We start from the raw sequence: 20,033 nt of genomic DNA on the forward strand, positions 1-20,033 counted from the left end.
GTGTTGTGGGTTTTTGTATGTTTGGGGTATGTCAAAAGTGCAAACAATGACAACAAAAACATCTCTTGCACATTGTCTTTTTTAAAAAAGTTTTGGAGTGTGATTTGAGAGCTGGGGAGGTAGAAGAACGAAGAAAGGCAAATTACGGGAGGGAAGAGATGTTAATGAAGATGAAAACATGGTGTTGAATAAATATTGAACTGTTTTGGAGGTAGTCTGTTTTGATACTTGGAGTAGAATATATTTTGGACTTGGGATAGAATCCAAATTCTTATCCTGTGTGAGGGTTAGGGAAATTCACATTTCTGCCTGAGTTCTGCTCAAGTCCAGCTCTGGTTTTTTATTTTAGGGATACATAATGGCTTTCATGAAATAAATTCAAATGGAAACTAATACTTATTCAGTGACTTAAGCTAAAATTAGACATTTTTACTTATGTTAATCATTTTAGTTTCTGAAGCAACCCTCTGAAATAGATATTATCCTCCTCTTTTTTTTTCAAATGAGAAGACTAAAAAAAATAAAATAACGTGTTCTCCATCACTTTCAGGAGCACCTGACACCAAAACTGATTAAGCTACAAGGCGTTCTCCTGTTTTAGAAGTGTGTTGGCTCTGGTGTTCCAGCCAGTAGAATAACCCAAATAATTAAAAAGTAAAAAAATAGATTTTCACAGTTTTGCTTTTTCTGATCAGGGTGAATGGTAGAGAAATCGGGTCCCGAAATGTAGAAAGTACCAAGCAGCCTGGAAAGTAACATTCCTGTACATTATCCAGGTGGCTAAACCTTAACCGCTTCTTCAAATTGTCATCAGTCCAATAGCTACCCAAAAGACTTAGGGTGGGGTTTCCCCCCTTGCGGAGAAATAGCATGGAGGACAGGTCGGCATGACAGGCCAATATTTCCTCTCTGCGATACTTCCTCCAAGATTGGTAGTTCGGACCCACCCAGAAGGCTTTATCTAAATACTCATTATATGGGAATGCTAGATATAGGGGAACCAGCAGCAGACTCTGGCTCTGAATGAAATTATTACAATCCAGTGAGACCCCTCAAGAGACCTCACTTTACCCCTTTCACGTTAACATTGATATTATTTGATTTCTACAGATGAAGGGCTATAGAGACGGACTATAGAGTTTTCAGTCTAATACCCTCCACCACCAGTAATCCCATATTTGTCATACTGAAATTAGTCATCTTCAAATTATGGAATCTGGCAAAAGGCAAAATAATCTTGGGGTGTTAGTGATATGTGCGTTCATTGGAAACAGGAAGAGAAAAGCCTGTTAACTCATGACCCAGAAGGGAGAGTTTCAGCAACTTTGGTTGGCGGGTGCTTCTGAAGGTAACCTTCTGCTCTTCGTGGGATGGTTTCCTCCTCTTACAGAGGGTCTCCTCCTCCCCTAATCTTTATTGTAAATGTCTTTTTTATTTTGAATCTAAGAGGATTTATGACTTCTAGTTGGAGCAAAGCTTAGAAAATAGAAAATAAAGGGGCTATATCTTAGTAGAAGGATACAGAATAAAAATTTGGAAATCAGGAATTTGGAATTCAGTCTGGCTAGCAAAGTCCTGAGAAAAAACTTTTACTTTCTCTTTCTACCTTAGTTTTATTTTTCTTTTCTTTTCTCTTCTTTTTAAAAACTTTTTATTAGAGAGAATTTAAAAATATACAAAAGTAAAGAAAATAGTTTAATGAAATCTGATGTACCCATCAACTAGCTTAAATAGTCATCAGCTCTTGGCCAATCTTATTTCTTTTATACACCCATCCATTCCTTCCACTCTTGGATTATTATAAAGCAATTTCAGACATTATATCATTTCATCTGTAAATGTTTCAGCATAACCTCTAAAATACATATACATATATATACATATACAAGAAGCCATAATACCGTTATCACTCACAAAGTCCTTAACAGTAATTCCTTAATTTCATGAAATACCATATTCACACCTAAAATGTTAACAGAAAATTACTTAATATTATCAAATATCCTTATCAAGCCTAAAATAAATTGACGGTATTCACCTAATGTTGTTGCATATCCAGTCACTGTTTAATATTCCTGATTGTTTCTTTTTGCTTATTTAGGATTCACATGCTGAAATTAGTTATGTCTCTCAAGTTTCTTTTACTCTGTGGATTCCCCCTCCATCTCTTCTGTTTCTATTACAGTTTATTTGCTGAAGGGTAACTTGACCTGAGGAGTTTAGCTCAGTTTGCTTATCTCTGAAATGGTACCTAAAATTCAATATTTTTGTGAGATGATTGATTGAGAAAGATCTGTAGAAAATTTCAATTGTAAGAAATGATTAGCTCTTTTCTTATGCCATTGGGAAACACCCTAATATCAAATACATGAAAAGTTGTTTTTTTAACGACCTGTAAAGTTCATTTTCCTCATCTGAGAACTTCAGAGCTAGGCAGATGCTTAGAAATAATATCATCCGGTGTTTTGCAAACTGTTTAAAAACTGTAACCTGTGGTAAGAAATCCACTACAGATCCACTAATTTGAAAATAGTGTTGTAATACAATTGCTTCATTATGTAGATGAGGAAATGGCTTCAGAGAAGAACATGTCATGCCTGATGACCCAGAGAGTCCACATGGGAATGGGAACTAGAATTTTAGACTTGAAGTTAGTGCAGGGGCTAGGGATCAGATAGCCCAGAATCAGACAGCCAGGTTCTGCACTGAGTAGCAGTGTGACCTTAAACAAGTTATTTTTTTCTTTCTTGATCTACAAAATAAGGACAATAATATCACCTGCCTCAAAGCATTAGAATGACTAAATGAATTATATAAACTCCTGAGCACGGTGCCTGTCATGTGTTAATTTTTATTAATTATTATTTTCATTATAACAGTTGAATGTGTGATACTTGTAAGGTCCATTGATTTTTCCCAAGAAAACTACAAGAGAAACAAATCTCAACTATTTGGATAGCAACAGCTTGCTTGATTTTGCAATATCTGTTTTCTCCCCGATCCCTTTTTTTCGCCACACCCTAAAAAACAGAATAATTACACGTACTTTGTTTTGAGAATTTTCTTATGTGCTTGGGATATAAGAAAAAAAGTCATCAGGGTTAAGAATAAGGGTTACTGTCCTAGTATGTTTTGAAAAACTGTAATATAATTGCTTATATTTTTCCAGAAGGAAAAATATGTAGGATTTACTTTTTACTAATTGGAGATGTCAATGAATGATAAAAATTAATACCCTGCAATTTAAAAAGTCAAATTATAGAGCAAGACCATGAAATTGAATGCCATTATAGGAAATAAGAAATAAGATACAGTGTGGTGGAGGCATTAAACATGTTCTGGTAGAATAGACCACATTCTTGAAGTGAAATCAAGAGTAAGAGATGATGTTTGAAAATAGCCTTAACCAAAGAGAAGAGGGAGATGGATGGAGGCACAGTGGAGATAGTAAGAGGATAATTATTCCAGAAGACTTACATATTCTATATTATGATTCTCTTGTGTCTTTTGATATAGATGCCTTATTGGAGGAACTGGAACGTTCCACCCTCCAGGATAGTGATGAATACTCCACCCCAGCTCCTCTTCCCCTGGATCAGTATTCCAGAAAGGAGAGTAACCTTGCTGAGACTTCAAAGATCCTTTCTGTTCAGGATGACACAAGTCCCTTGACGGTAACTTTTCCTTTACTGGAGTACCTTGAATATAGATGTTTGAGTGCATTTCTGAAAATTAATTGTATCTCACATAAAATGACGTGAAAGGAGAATCATATATCCAAGAAAGAGAAAAAAAAATCCTTCAATGATAACTTAAAAGCGGTTGTTTTTAGAAAAAGGAGGAGATTGGAGAGAATCGTTATAGAAGAATAAGCCTTTGAGAAATGAATTTTTTTCTGGTGAGGGCATGTAACAGAGACTATTCCGTAATTCACTTAGAATATCCTGATATATCTGTCTGGGCATTAGAGATGCATGTTGCAGTTTGACTGGAATAGCACTCAGTAAGGCCAGAAATCACCTGCAAGTCCCTGTGGGAGCTCAGACAAGTCTTCTTAGGGTGACTTTTTAGGGTCACCACTTCCTGTCTTACTTTCTGCTGTATATATTAGAAAATTCAATTATTAGTATACCCAGAGATGATGAAGCTTGAGGGAACCAACACAAACAAACATCTCATAAGAGATAATGTATAAAAAAACTCAGAAATTCAATTTATTAATTTCTAGTTAGAGTTAAAACTATCATATAGAACAGATATTAGCATTTGCTGATATATATATTCCCTTCCTATAGATAAGTTTACATGCATTTAGTTTATAATTAGAAAGTTGTTTGATGAGAGTAGAATTAGTATAAGAGGAATTAAGCAGATACTCTTTAGATCATGTGTTTTTGAACTGTGAAATTCTGATTCATCCATGAATCATCCATGAATCATCCATGAACCATTTCACTACATGAAATCACCAGTAGCACAGACCCTAAATTTGAGCCCAAGGGTAGAGTCCGCCTTTAACTTTTCTTCCCTCCAGCTATATACATACAGTTTTAAGGATGCACATTTGTATCTCTGCTAGGGAGCTATTGTCTGTTTTCACTGCTAGATTGTAGCCAGTCACTCCTAACTGGTCTATTACTCTGCTGCCCTGCAATTTATTCTCCAAATAGAAGCCAGGATGATCCTGTAAAACTTAAATCAGATCATATCATTCTTCTTCTCAAAACCCTGCAATGAATTTGCATCTCATTTGGAGTAAAAGCCATGGTCTTGACAGTGACTTTGTGCGGCGACCATATATCTTGGTTCACTTGGAAGAGCCCTGGGTTTATGCTTGTTTTCTTGACATTCCATTATTGGCTTTACCTTTTACCCCACATTTTCCATTATTTATGAAGTTTTGTTATTACTATTTGAGTTAAAGTAAACCAGCATGGGGCCAGCTCCGTGGCTTAGCGGTTAAGTACATGCGCTCCGCTCCTGGCAACCCGGGTTCGGATCCCGGGCGCGCACCGACACATCACTTCTCCAGCCATGCTGAGGACGCGTCCCACATACAGCAACTAGAAGGATGTGCAACTACGACATACAACTATCTACTGGGGCTTTGAGGAGAAAAAAAAAAGAGGAGGATTGGCAGTAGATGTTAGCTCACAGCCGGTCTTCCTCAGCAAAAAGAGGAGGATTAGCATAGATGTTAGCTCAGGGCTGATCTTCCTCACACACACACACAAAAAAAAATTAGTAAACCAGCATGGGTTAATAGACCTCCATTCGGTTCTTCTGGTTTCTTTCACGGTCTCATCTAGTAGCATATAAAACACACAGGCAGTGAACAGAGTTCGTGTTTTCATGTAGCTAAATCCAAAAGGTGACTGATGATAACTTGTCTCTAGTTTTCTGATCCCGTTTAGACAAAACCTAACTGACGGCACCCTTTCAAGGATAATATTCAGAGTGCTGGCTGTGAAGGCTAAGAGCTCAATCACAGCAGTCAGGGATAGCTAACTCCTCTGGTCTTAGGTGGTGGCAGAGAAAATTTTGAGGCTTTTTCCCTGCTGGCCACTTGGTATACCTCCGCTCATGCCTTGCTATGATCCATGTGGTGGCCTGTGAGATGCGTGGAACCTTCTCGGGGTCAGAAAGAAATAATGGGAAATTGTGGCTTAATGTTATACAACTTAATGTTTAGGAAATAGAGGCTAAGCATTCTTGCCATAGAGTGTGGTATAATCTAAATGTTCTTGTTAAAGCATTTTTGTCATTAATTGTATGTGTAACTATTTATTGTTTAGTGATTCTTTTTAATTTTGGAATAAATGCGTATAACAGAATTAGGCTCAAACCAAAACCAAAACCGCATGTTTAATTTTCTCAATAAAGTTGATGACAATTGTGTAGTTTGCACAAAATATTTTTTAACATTTGTCATCCATCATGGGGGCAAATAGAAATATCACTGTTTCTTTGAAAGCCGGAAGACACAAATAGGGTGAAGAAGCATTATTAGCATCTACTTCAAAAGTTAATATTTACAACGAATGTGCCTGAGAATGACAGTTCAACATGTGCAGCTGCAGGAGGTGTGTTTATATGTCATTGTGAAGCACATCTTTCAGTTTATACCAAATGACTCTTTTAAATCAATTTTGTTCATTTTCAATTTCCAGTTTTCTTGTGCTTGTAAGTAAAGTGAGCTGCTGATGATTAATGAGTTGATTCCTTTTGCAAACCATCAAATGTCAGATTGATATGAGGCCTCAATTAGAGAATTTTTTAATTCCAAAATGGTTTAATTTTTTCATCTAATTCAAGGGATCAAAAAAAGTTTTAGAAGTTCATTCTTCTATCAAAAATGAAACATTTGACATTGTTAATGCCTTTATAAATTTAGTCGAAATGTTCAACAATGAAGATAAAATGTTGTTTTTTGAGGGTGATAATGTGAGTACAGATTTCGATGGAGCACAGTGTTGTGGTAAAAACAATGTTCTTACATACTTAAAAACCTATGGAGTGGAAATATACTTCGAATTGGTTATGATGTGTACAAAATTCATGACTGCGTCCAAACAGGTTGCAATATTCCACCAATCAAAATAGAAACTAAAATTGTCAAAATTTGCAAATATTATGTATATATAGACATATACACATATATATTATATATATGTATACACACATAATCAGATATAACTCATCTACAAAACTTTTGTAACGGAAGCTCATGTTGAATCCAAAAATATTTCAGCATGGCTGCATATATTTTCTCTTTGTATTACCTCTCATCAATTGGATTTTAGAAAAGCCTGAGCATTTGAAAAATCATTTTGTATAGCAACCTAAATTTAGGTCGCATTATGTGCAAAATCAGTTAGAAATGTTTAATCAAATTATTCGATGAGTGAAGCATGAAAACTCAGCTTTTGAAGCTTTTAGCAAGTTGCAATTATGTGAAACAAAGCTTGTAAAAAGGAAGAAGCTCAAATTTCTCCCCACAAAAGCTGGGGAGGAATTGAACAAATCAAAAGATGAGAGCTCAAAAGGTTTAATTACCTAATTTGAAAATTGTGCTTTGGAAAAATCTTGACTTTGACAGAGCTCCTAATTTTAATTGGATAAATTTGTATTCCGCGTAAGAATGGAATGAAATTGTGAAGGCCTATGATTTTGCAGTATCTACGTTTGATGAAATCTTAGAAAGGATCATGAATAGAGACAGTTTAAGAGCTCTGTCTTGTAATAATATTATTGAAGAAAAGTGCTCTGAATGGAGACAGAAATAGAGCCCTTGAGAAAATATTGGGGATAAATATAAAAAAATAGAATTAAGAATATCCTTCCTTTAGCAGAATTTGCTCTGAACTTATAGGTTCATCAACACTAGAGAGGGAGTATTTTCTCAATTAAAAATATTATGCTCAGGGCTAGCCAGGTAGCATAGTGTTTAAGTTTGCATGCTCCGCTTTGGCAGCCCAGGGTTCTCAGGTTCAGATCCTGTATGTGGACCTACGCACCCTTTATCAAGCCATTCTGTGGCAGGTGTCCCACGTAAAATAGAGGAAGATGGGCACGGATGTTAGCTCAGTGCCAAGCTTCCTCAGCAAAAAGAGCAGGGTTGGCAATGGATGTTAACTCAGGGCTAATCTTCCTCACCAGAAAAAAAAAAAATATATATATATACTTTACAGAGAAGCATCAGTTAAAAGTGTCAACAATTTCAAATGTATTAACCATAAAATGCAGCTTTGAAGAGCACAATTTAGTAAAAAATATGGAAATAAATAAGACCATATTGAAAAAGACATTTTTCAGAAAAATTTCCATGTCACAATATTAGAGACAACAAAATGGCTAAGTAACCAATTAAGGTATATAATTATTGTGTTATTTGTAAATGTTCCAATAATCAATATAAAAGATTTTTAAAAAATATTTTGCTTTAATGTTCATAGCTATAAATCATTTAAAATATTCTAGAACATTCTATTGTGAAAATAAGTTTCAAATAGAATTATTTTATAGGTACACCAATATAATAAAATCAAAATTTTGGTCAATAAATACATATTTAAAAAATTACATAATATTGATTTTTTTAGTACCCTCTTTACTCTCAGAAGTGTCCCAGTTGGAACAATAAATTATATGGTCACCCTACCTGCATGATCTGGCCCCTTTTCCTCTTTGCCCCTGTCTCACTGGTTCACTCTGCTCAGGACACACTGGCTTCCTTTCTATTCCAATGATGCTCCAGAGTTCCTTACCCTGCTGTTCTTTCTACCTGTACCATGTTACTCCTGATATCTACATACTTTCCTCACCTTACCAGCCCTTGGTGAGTCCTTCCCTGATCAAGATATTTATAATTGCCATCTCTCCCCCATTTCCTATTTCCTACACCCTGATTAGTTCTACGTATTAATTAAGTTATTTTTTTACATATTAATTTATTATCTTGTTCTCACCACTACAACGTTAAGTCCAGAGTAAACAATTTTTGTTCATTTGTTTCATTTTGGTTTTTTGACTGCTACGTCCCCAGCCCTGGCACATGACAGGCACTCAGTAAATGTTTGTTCATTAAATAAATGAACTGCTGGCCAACTACTCTTTAGAGTCACACATTATTTCTTTTGATATGTTAAATTTAATCCTGGTATAATCTTCCCCTAGACACCAGCCTGTCTAGTTAAAGGAGCTTTGCTCTGACTCATTTTGTTTATTTCTTATCTGGGTACCATGACTTCTCTATTTGAGTGCTTTTAGGGTGGGGGGGGAGTGGGGGGGCCGGGCCGGGGGTGGGGAGCTTGCTATTATTTGTTCACATGCTAGCTACTCTGCCTAGAACTTGGCCTTTCTCTGTGGGATGGCTGGTGTTTCTCTGCTTTGTGAAAGGAGATCTCAGAGATATGCTAGTTATCAGTCCCCTTTAGAAGCTAAAAACATCCTCTAACCCTGGGTATAGCTAAAGGCCAACATTCTAAGAACTGAAATTCATTCTTTGCTTTTCTCTGTCACTTATGTCTTAGGTGCAGCTTGTGTATACTACCAATATCCAGGAGCCCAATGTCTACAGGTATTTTTTTTATTAAATTCTTAAAAAAATTAAAGTTATAAGGTAATTGTTATCTGTCTGTGTTTGGACAATAATTTGCTTTGCAAGTGTTTATTATTAGAACTCCTCCTACTCTCCTCCTCTTTCCATAGTCTTTGAGCAGAGGTGGAATTCTGCCAGGCTGACTTGGCAGTTTTTCAAGGTGCCTGGCTTCTAGATGAGTGTCCAGGCTGGTGGGCTCTGCTATTACCTTCACCACCTGAAAAAGTATAAATGGTCCGAGTCACTACAGATGTTTTGGCTCAGCTATTCCAGATATCATGCTCCAGTTCACAAAAGAGAAAAGACCTAAAGAAATTTCAGCAAGTTGCCAACAAAATCAGAGCTAGAATCAGGGCTAAGCTAAGACAGTGGGTCTCCAAGGCAGGCTAATGAATATATACTTCTTCTTTCTATATTTACTCAAAATTTATCTAGTGAGTGGAGGAATTTCCTTTTAATAAAAGTCATATTGACACAGATCCACGTACTAAATCATTTCTACTGACCAAAGCAGAATTGACTATCTGAAAAAAATCAAAAGGCTACTTTTCTTGTTCTCTCTTGAGTTATAGCTTGCAATTTTAAAAATCAGACTTCTGCAAAACACATTAAAGGGTTTAAAATATGGATAAAAAGGCTCATGCTTGGTAAAGGGTACAACACCACACCTAATTTGGTTTCAGAATTGCAGCCAGTTGCTGTGCACACACACCACCAAAATAAGGGAAAGACCTGTGCTGTCAAGAAGTCTTTTTATAACTTCCCACTTTTTATAACTTCCCACTTATTGAGTGTCTACACTATGCCAGACACTCTGTAAAGCATTCTACACTTGTCCTCTTTAAATCCTCATAACCTTAAGAGCTAGGTATTGTCAACCCCAGATGAAAAAAATGGGGCTTAGAGAAGTTAAAAATGTTGCTCTACATAATACAGCTGGTAAATAACAGAGTTATTCTTTATCACCATGCTAAACTATCTTCCAAAGTGATGTTTAATGGCTACATCAATTTCAAATGTATAATGTACCATAATTTATTAAACCAATCATTTATTCTCAGACACCTAGACTTTTTCTGATTTTTGCTGTTATGATAAATACTGCTAAATAAATATTTGCACTCATATTTGATTATTTCCATAAAGCTTCTTAGCTTTCCCATCACCTGTGTAATCAAATTTCTGGATTAAATTCCTTCTGTTTACTCCCAGTGTTTGTATTTTCCTGAGTGGACCTTGACCAACACACTTCCCATTACTGAATGATCCTTGCTGTGTAGGTCTGTTTGGGAGAGTGATATGAAATTCAGGTGACCCAGTAGATATGTAATAGACTGATACAAATCCCCGAGACTGGTGTAATTCAGAGCCCACAAGGCTGGCATGTACAGATAGAGCATGAGACTCAGAAACTAGATTCCTGCATTCTGTTTCCACCATTTTCTGTGGCTTGCTTGAGTGAACCGAACATTGCTTTCAACCTTGAAAGGATATTCAATATGAGTTGTGAATATAGCAATGTAATAATATTTCTAAAATAGTTATATATCAATAGCAATATAAACGATAATTTTGAAATATGTCTTTTACATAAACAAAAATAATTTCAGTAAGAATACAGAGAAATAATTCACAAAAATTTTACAGAGGAATGAATGGAGAAAAAAATCCACCACAATGAAGCCCTTCACTTGAGAAGTCTGGATTCTTTTAAATGCATCTCTTGTGATTTGTATTATTAAAATCTCTGAGTCACGAAGTAAGTTGTGGTTGAGGGCATAGAAAAACTATCATCTTCAAAAGTTCAGGGGACAAATCAAAGGAGCTATGACTTGAAGTTCCTCTCTTTTCAGGAACGTTTCCTGTAGTGATGTAATCATCAATTCTTCGAGGTCTCTCATTTCTTGTTTAGAGTGTCATATTGTCAACTCAATTACTGTTAAGGTATCGTGACAATAATCTATTTCTCTTTATACACTGCACCAGGAGTTTAGTTAGAAACCAGGGAGAATTCTTTGAATAAACACAAGTATGCCTCAGCTGTGAGATGGACAGGATTATACAGACCCAAACAAGAAACGTTTTTTCTGCGCTGAGGCACAGGGCAGAAGAATGTGCTCACAGTGCAGCTGCCTTTTGTACTTGTAAGACACATACCTGTGGCAACAATTACTAAAGGATTATGACTGTAAAGAGTTGTGAAGGAGAGCTCCTCTGCACTTTCTTGGGAACCTCCAAGGACTTACTCAGTCACTTGCATACTTGACCATTTTTGTTCCCAGATTAAAAAGAAAAAAAAAAAATTTTACATCTGGCAGGAGGCCATGTTGTACCTAAAAGACAAAGTCTTTAAGAGAGGAAGATATCCACTTTCCTCCTACATTTTTCCTGGTTGATAAATACATAAAAATAAGTAAAGTAGTATGTTTATGTTTTTGATTTTAAAAATACTTTTAGTGAAAGACTTAGAATATTTGGTTTTATTTATGGCATGGTGTGTGTGTGTGTGTGTGTGTGTGTGTGTGTGTGAGATAGAGAGAGAGGGAGAGAGAGAGAGTCAAAGTCAATGTCAGTTTGGTGGGTTGTTAGCTAAGCTCTCTTGGTTAATGTTGGTTACAAACTTACTCCAGAGTTATTTACCTGTGTATGATCCAGTGATTCTACTTCTTAAAATTTACTCTATGGAAATAATCAAATATGAGTGCAAATATTTATTTAGCAGTATTTATTATAACAGCAAAAATCAGAAAAAGTCTAGGTGTCTGAGAATAAATGATTGGTTTAATAAATTATGGTACATTATACATTTGAAATTGATGTAGCCATTAAACATCACTTTGGAAGATAGTTTAGCATGGTGATAAAGAATAACTCTGTTATTTACCAGCTGTATTATGTAGAGCAACATTTTTAACTTCTCTAAGCCCCATTTTTTTCATCTGGGGTTGACAATACCTAGCTCTTTAGGTTATGAGGATTTAAAGAGGACAAGTGTAGAATGCTTTACAGAGTGTCTGGCATAGTGTAGACACTCAATAAATGCTACCTATTGTGGTTGCAAAGGATGGATAAGGATATGCATAAAGATATGAAAAAACGTTCACTTTAAGACATGAAAAAAATCATCCTAGTTTTCTAAAATTATACACAATCTGAGAAGAGTGTACTGATATAAGCCAACATGTCCAGACTGATTAATTGCCTCTCAAAAGGGGGATTATATGTGGTTTAAATTTTTCTTTATATTTCTCTGCAGTTTAAAATTTTTCTACACTTATATTAGTTTTATATTTAAAAATAATTTTAATAAGAACCACAACACTTTGACTATATTAGTGTAGTTTACTAAAGATTGTTTATAGAGTCATCGTGTATGAATACGTGCGTGTTTATACATGAGGATTGAACTACTGATGGATGCCCCATATGCCACCCCTACCATCTCATCTGTTGGCCATGTACATTAGCTCTTTTTCTAGTATAGATGACCTTTGTTTTAAAAATATAACTTTAATATACAATTATTTTATAAACTCATGTATATAAAAAAGTCGAAGTACCCTCTGTTCAGTATTGCTGTGAAGCTAAAACTGCTCTAAAAATAGTGTTAAAAGACAAGTTAAAGAATTCAGATTATATAGACTCGAATTCCTCTCACCACCTATTTGCCAGCTCCAAAGATAACTGTTGTGAGGTATGTCTCCTTACAGATCTTTGTGTATGCATATTCACACTTATGTATATGTGCTTATATATTTACATAAATTGAAGGATATTTTTCATATTGTAGTGGGCTTTGCTTTTTTAAGTTAACAATGTATCCTAGAAGTCTTCCTTAATTCCTATAACTCTATATCTGCATTCATTTTAGCAGTTTCGTGGTATTCTATAGCATGGAGGAACCCAAATTTATTTGACTATGTCTCCATTTATTTTATTTTTAATTTGTTCATGAGAACTGTACTGTTTTTATGTTTTAAGGAACATCCTTGTACATATATCTTTATAGATATGTCCCATTTTTCTGTAGGATAGAGTCTTGAAAGTGAAATTGCTGAATCCAAGGATATATATGTTTGAAATATTGATAGATGCAGCCTTGCGAAGGATTTTATAAATTTACATAGCTACCCATGGTGTATGTAAACGTATATGTGTATGTATAATCCTGACTTTAGCCAACACTGCATATTGTCAGTCTTTCAAAATTTTGACTAATGGGTAAAAATTGGTATCTCACTGTTTAATTTGCATATTAAAGATTGAGATTGAGCGTGTTTTTATATAGTAATAAACATTCAAATTTCTTTTTCTGAAACTGTTTTTTTTTTTTAAATCCTTAGCTCAGGTTTCTGTTGGGTTGTCTTTTTATTATTGATATATTTATTATTGGTATATAGACTTTTTAATATTTGAATATTATATTTATATTCTAAATATTTATTTATGTTTAAATTTTTTAAGATTAGCTCTATTGATATTTTTTTCTTTTTTGACTTCATTTTAGAGTTTTATACCTTTCTTAGGAAAGTCTTCATCACCCCAAAGTATAAAAAATATCCTCCATTTCCTTCTAGAATTTTTATGTTTAAAAATATTTATATCTTTAATTCATTTAAAACTTATTCATGTGTATTGTGTTATGGATCTAAATTTATTGCGTTCCAAATAGGTTGTCACACATTTTGAGTCAAATAGTCTGTTTCTGATCATTTGAAATGCCACAGTTACTGTATGCAAAGTACTCATAGGTATAGTAGTCTGTTTCTGGGTTCTCTGTTCTACTCCTTTGATCTATTTGTCTGTTTCTTTGCCAACATCACATAAATTTAATTATTGTAACTTTATAGGAGAGCATGTCTATTGGGACACATCTTCTCTCTTCATCTTTTTTTTTTCTTCAAAATTGTCTTTAGTGTTCTAGATCATGAATTTGAGCATCAGCTTGTTAATTAACTTGAATAATTCTATTAGAGTTTTTATATGTTACATTGAATGTATAGTTTAATTGGGTGAAACTGACATTATATTATGCATCTTTATTTCTGTGGGTCTTTTTTTACTTCTGCCAGTGTTTTTTCTACATAGAAGTCTTACGCATCTCTTATTAGATTTATTCTGTAATAGTTTATAATTTTTTTGTTGGTATTGTGAACACGTTCTTTTTTTCCCATTTAGTTTTCAGATTGGTTACTGCTGGTATATAGAAAAGATACCAATTATTTCATTTTATTCTTGTATCTAATAACCATCCTGATATTTTCTCTTCATTCTCATAGTTGTTAGATCATTTACCTTACATTTTCTAGGTAAATGATCATACCATCTATTTAAAAAGAAATAGAAGTGAAAGTGCTTTGCTTTTTTCTTTCAAATATATAAATCTCTTATTTTTACTTTTTAATGCATTTGATAATGCATTCTAGAATAATATTGAAGACCAGCAATGATAGTAGGATCTTTGTCCTCTTCTCTTAATTAGAAATGTGTTTATTATTTCACTATTAAATATGAGGCTCGTTATAGATTTCTTATAGACATATTTTATCAGGTTATGGAATTTTTATTCTTTTCCTTGATCTTCAACAACAGGAAGAGTGGCTGAATTTATTTTCATTGCTTTTCAGCATCTACGAATATGTTTATAAAACCTTTCTCTTATTTGTTAGTATAGTGAATTATATAAATCCTTTTCCTAAAGTTGAACCGTCTTTGGATGACTGGTATAGACACTACCTAGCCATGATGTTTTTTAAACACATTTCTGCTATTTTTATTTAAGCTTCTCTCTCTCTCTCCCCTTCTGTCTCTCCCTCTCCTTAGTCTGTCTTTCTGTCTGTTTCTCTCTCTCTCTCTCTCTCTCACACTCACACATACACGCTATTTTCTCTTTGTCTGGTTTTAGTATCAAGTTTCTGCAATATTCATAGAACTTATTGGGTGATTTTCCATATTTTTCTATGTACCTGAAAATTTATACAATGCTTCCAAATAACTATCAGTTTTTTGTTTTTTTTTTTCTGTTTCATTAATTTATGTTTTTACTCCTGTTTAATTATTCTCGTTTTTTTTTTTTTTTTAATTTTCAGACTCTTGAGTTGAGTATTTTTTTTATTTGTTTCTGGGCTTTCTTTTTTTTTAAGGAGGATCAGCCCTGAGCTAACATCCATGCCAATCCTCCTCCTTTTGCTGAGGAAGACCGACCCTGAGCTAACATCTATTGCCAATCCTCCTCCTTTTTTTCCCCTTTTGCTCCCCAAAGCCCCAGTAGATAGTTCTATGTCATAGTTGCACATCCTTCTAGTTGCTGTATGTGGGACGTGGCTTCAGCATGGCCGGAGAAGCGGTGCGCTGGTGTGCGCCCAGGATCTGAACCCAGGCCACCAGCAGCAGAGCACGTGCACTTAACCGCTAAGCCACGGGGCCGGCCCCTCTGGGCTTTCTTATTTTTCAATTTTTCAATATTGCACATAAGTCTATTTATGTATTTTCCTTTCAGTAACATTTTGCTTTCAACTCCAATGATGGTATGTGTATGTGTGTGTGCTCTCGTTGCTATTTCTAAGTAGTTTGAAAATTCGGTTTGTTTTCTTCTTCATCCCAAGCATTAATTAGAAGTATTTTATTTTCCCTTAAGTGAATAGATCCTTTTTATGGTTAATTTGTACTTTCATTCACTGAAATCTAAGAATATGGTCTGTATGGTTACTTCTTAGAATTTATTGAGCTTTATTTCATGTCCTCATACATGGTTAATTTTACTAATGATTGTGCAAGCACTTGAATAGAATCTATTTTGTTTCTTGGGTCCAAAATTTTATTGATCAATAATTTATTCAAAATTATATGGATGTGAAACCAACATCATATACATTATGCAAACTCTATCAGGGGTCTGCGAACTTTTTCTGTAAAGGGGAGATGATAAATGTTTTAGGCTTTGTAGACCATAAGGTCTCTGTCACAACTATCCAACTCTGTAGGAAAGCAGGTGTAGACAGTGTGTAAATGAATGGACATGGCCAAATTTTGCCCTTGGACCTTAGTTTGCTGATGCCTGTTCTATATTCTGATTTATTTTTTGTCCTTTGCCTGACAATTACTGAAAGAAGATATAATACTTTATAATTTAAAAAAAAGAGTGCTATTACAATAAAAAATGCACATTGAGCCATGGCCTTAAATCTCTTTTCAGAGGCTGCTTTGTGCCTGGTTGTTGGGAGAGAATGGCTGACCAGTTTCATGTACAGCAGTTTTCTTCATGCACTTGAGAACAATAGTCAGTTTATGAGATGACCAGACGGAGACATGGAGACAAAAGGCGGGGAAATCTTGTTCAGATTTTTAGTCTAGTACCTATTTTTTAAAATATGTCCTCTCTATCTATAGTTTTACCCACATCTAAGGGGTTAATAGTTAAAACTGCATTTTCTGGTGTTTTATGTGTGGCTTAACATTTATTTGAGTTTTGATATGTTAATATGATATTTTGTTTTATCCCTATAGTGAGATCCCAGAGCCAAAGGAATCACCACCACCTCCTAAAACCTCAGCAGCTGCTCAGTTGGATGAGCTCATGGCCCACCTGTGTGAAATGCAGGCCAAGGTGAGCACAGTCCCTGTGATAAAGCTTCCTGGGTTTATCTCTGTGGAACTCAGCTCTGCCTTCCCCCTTTAGGAACTCTTCTATGTTGTCATTCATTTTCCCAGACTAAATTTAGTTCAACGGATGAACTCAACTTTGTGGTATGTATTATCTGGAAACAAAAGATAGTGTGATACAGCCTCCAATCTCAAGGAGCTTGGAGTGTGCTTGGTAAAATGAAGCATAAGCCTCTGTAACATTTACAGAATAAAGACAGGTGGTTTATCAAAATATATGGAGCAAACATTAGAGATGTGGAGAGGTCAAGGAGATTTTGTCAGAGGTGGGGATGGGATGTGGGATGGACTCTGAAGAATGGAAAGGGTTCGGATGCAAAGAGATGAGAGAGAAGGTCCTTTTAGTTGGAGTGAGCCCTGAGAGCATCAGCATCTAAGGCTGGATGAAGTGTGGCAGGACTGTTAAAGAGACCTGCCTGAGCAGGATGGAGGAGACCTGTGGGCAGACTGGGATAGAGCAAGGGAGATCAAAGTGTGGCTTTGAAAGTAGGAAGGGTGAGGAGTCCTAAGCCCCATATTCAGATAAAACCCGCCTCCTTGTTCTAGCCTCCAGAGCATGAGTGGCAAGCTCATGTGGTCTGGCAGGGAATAGAAATCAGAGAAGTTGACTTAAAAATGTATTAAGGGAAATATCATCTAGAATTCTTAAGGCAGAGAATCCAACCATTCTAAATTGTTTGGAGGATTTGATATGCACTCGTCAAGTGACTATGAAATAATTTCAAGGCAGTATATAAAAATGTGTGTGGTCAGGGAGGACAGGAACCTTGTCTTTGTGGCTCACCTTTGCCCGATGCCCAGCACAGTTCCTGACACATTGTGAATAATACATACTTATTAGAGGGATAAATGAATAAATGTCAGAAACAAATTTTTCTTTAATGTTTACCATAAAGCTGCATGCATTCCTCATAGCGCTGTGTATCAGAAACTACTATGAAAAAATCTACATTAGGAGTTTTGATGGTGTTGTGTTTTCTAATTGATGTAGCATGTCTTGGTTTATTTCCATTTAAAAAACATCTATTTTTTGAATAGGCCATGCATTCACATTATACAAAAATGAAAAGTACAAAAGTTTGCAGTGAGCTGTTTCTCTATCAGCTCTGTCCCCAGCTGTTGGTTCTGTCCCCTGGAGGTCATCAGTATTTCTTACATATCCTGAAGTATTCTGAAATATACAAGCAAATAGTTATAGATGTAAATGTAGATGTAGATACATAGATTTATATATATATGTGTGTGTGTGTATATATATAAAATTGTTTTGTACTTAATATTGGTCACCTTTTCAGGCCTTTGAGACCTTAAGCTTTTGAACACTAATCTCTTCAACATTAGCTAACATTATATAATAGAGGAGGAAGGAAATCTGTCAGATAAAAGTTTCTTGAAGGGAAATGAGAATTTTTGAATAGTGAGATAATGTGAGGTTATGCCTGGCAGTAAAAATAGGATATAGAGGCCTGAAGGCAGACGGTAACAGATCACATTCGGGAGACTGCAGGGAGCCTGGCTGGCCTTGAACAATGGAGGCTTTTGACTAAGTAATAAAAGATGAGATTGGAAAGGCAAAGTGAAGACAGAGGATGGGAGTCTTTGAATGCCTGTCTGATGCATGCAGATATGATGCTGGAGGCTGTGGAGATCAGGATCAGGAAATATTAGGGAGATGGTAGCAGTGGCCCGGTTGGAAAGGAGTTGAGAGAGATGGAATCAGGACATGAAGTGATGAAGGACAAGTTGGGCATCTTTTTTTGTAATTTGAGGCTTTTCCTTTGAATGGTTTATAATAACTATTTTGGAGTTTTGCTTTAATAAATACAATCCACCAGCAAGTCTTATCTGACAACTTCTCACCACCTTCTCCCCTAACACCAATCCAAGTCATTACTTCTGGTTTGAATTGTTATAATAATCTCCCTCCTAACTAGTACCTCTAGTCCACTCTTGCTTGTCTGCACTTAATTCTTCACTCAGCTACCACAGGGATCTTGTAAATCAGATTCTTTCACTCGCATGCTTGAAATCCTCCAATGGCTCCATCACCCTTGGAATAAAACCTGAGTTTATTGTGAAGGCCTGATGCAATCTTTGCCTCTCTCCATCATCTTCTCCTGCCGCGCTCAATCTTACTCCCTCTGCCCTAGCTTCAGTGGCCTTTTTTACTTTTATTCTAATGTACCAAACTGTTTCCTTCCTCTGGGCCTTCCTTCCCTCTGGAATGCTTTTCCCACAAATATCAATATTTCTGGGTCCCTAAGTACATCACTCAAATATCTGCTCAAATATCACCTCCTTAGAGGGCCTTCTCTAATCACCCTCGTCTGAATCGATTCTTTCTCACCATACCACCCTCTGTCACTTCTATCTTGATATATAACATATCTTCTCTGTGCCTGACATTACATCATATATTTACTTGTTAAATTGTTTATTGTCTATCACCCAGAGAATATAAACTCCACGAGGGCAGCACTCAGTTGGCCTTATACACTGCTCTATACCAAGAGCCTAGAACAGTGATTGGCACAAACTAGGTGTTCAATAAACATTGCAGAGTAATTGAATAAAAAGATATGATTAACTGTTGACATATGGTCATCATAAGAACAAGAAAAGGTATCATCTTCATACACTCAATTTCCTATGGTCAGAAAAGATTTACAAATGGAGGAAGATTAGTCAGATTTCATTTGTCCTGAGGAACTTAGAATGAAAGGATGATGAAAGCATTTTTACTGGTGTTACAATATGGGATTCTTCCATACCTTGGAGAAAGGTTAGGGAAAGACTAAAGGATCAGTCAGTAGAGGTGAACTTATAGGATCATGCAGAAGATGACAATGAGGGTAAATGTACATGAGACTGATTCTCTTCATGGTTCTTTCCTTGGTACCAGGCTGCAGTGAAACCAGATGTCAGCAAGAAACACTTACCAGACAAGCAGGGTGACAAGCCTTCCCTGGACTCAATGCTGGGGGGTTTGGAGCAGGATTTGCAGGACCTTGGAATTGCCACAGTGCCCAAGGGCCATTGTGCTTCATGTCAGAAACCAATTGCTGGAAAGGTGGGATGGGCCATGATGTTGGTCCTACAGCCATCTGTCTGTGTGTATGTCTGTCTCTGTCCCACCAAAGATTGCTCTATTTCCTCGTATTCTAAGACATTTTAGTAATAGTTAATAATAACTGATCCCTTATAGTGCTCCAGTCACTGAGCTAAGCGCTTTATAAGTATTCTCTCATTTAATAGTCACATTAGCCCTTCA

The 20,033-nt window shown here is 35.7% G+C and overlaps 1 protein-coding gene across 1 annotated transcript in view; it reads left to right on the forward strand.

Moving 5' to 3' along the window:
* LPXN (leupaxin) overlaps nt 1-20,033 on the forward strand; it is a 35,009-nt gene that overhangs the window by 1,015 nt on the left and 13,961 nt on the right. The window contains exons 2-5 of the mRNA XM_004437399.3: nt 3,517-3,674; nt 9,033-9,079; nt 16,607-16,706; nt 19,665-19,832. Of these exons, the coding sequence (XP_004437456.1) occupies nt 3,517-3,674; nt 9,033-9,079; nt 16,607-16,706; nt 19,665-19,832 (473 nt within the window). The remainder of the gene's footprint in view (nt 1-3,516; nt 3,675-9,032; nt 9,080-16,606; nt 16,707-19,664; nt 19,833-20,033) is intronic.

This window comes from Ceratotherium simum, chromosome 34, assembly GCF_057802395.1.
Source record: "Ceratotherium simum simum isolate JZ-2026a chromosome 34, ASM5780239v1, whole genome shotgun sequence".
Lineage (NCBI taxonomy): Eukaryota > Metazoa > Chordata > Mammalia > Perissodactyla > Rhinocerotidae > Ceratotherium > Ceratotherium simum.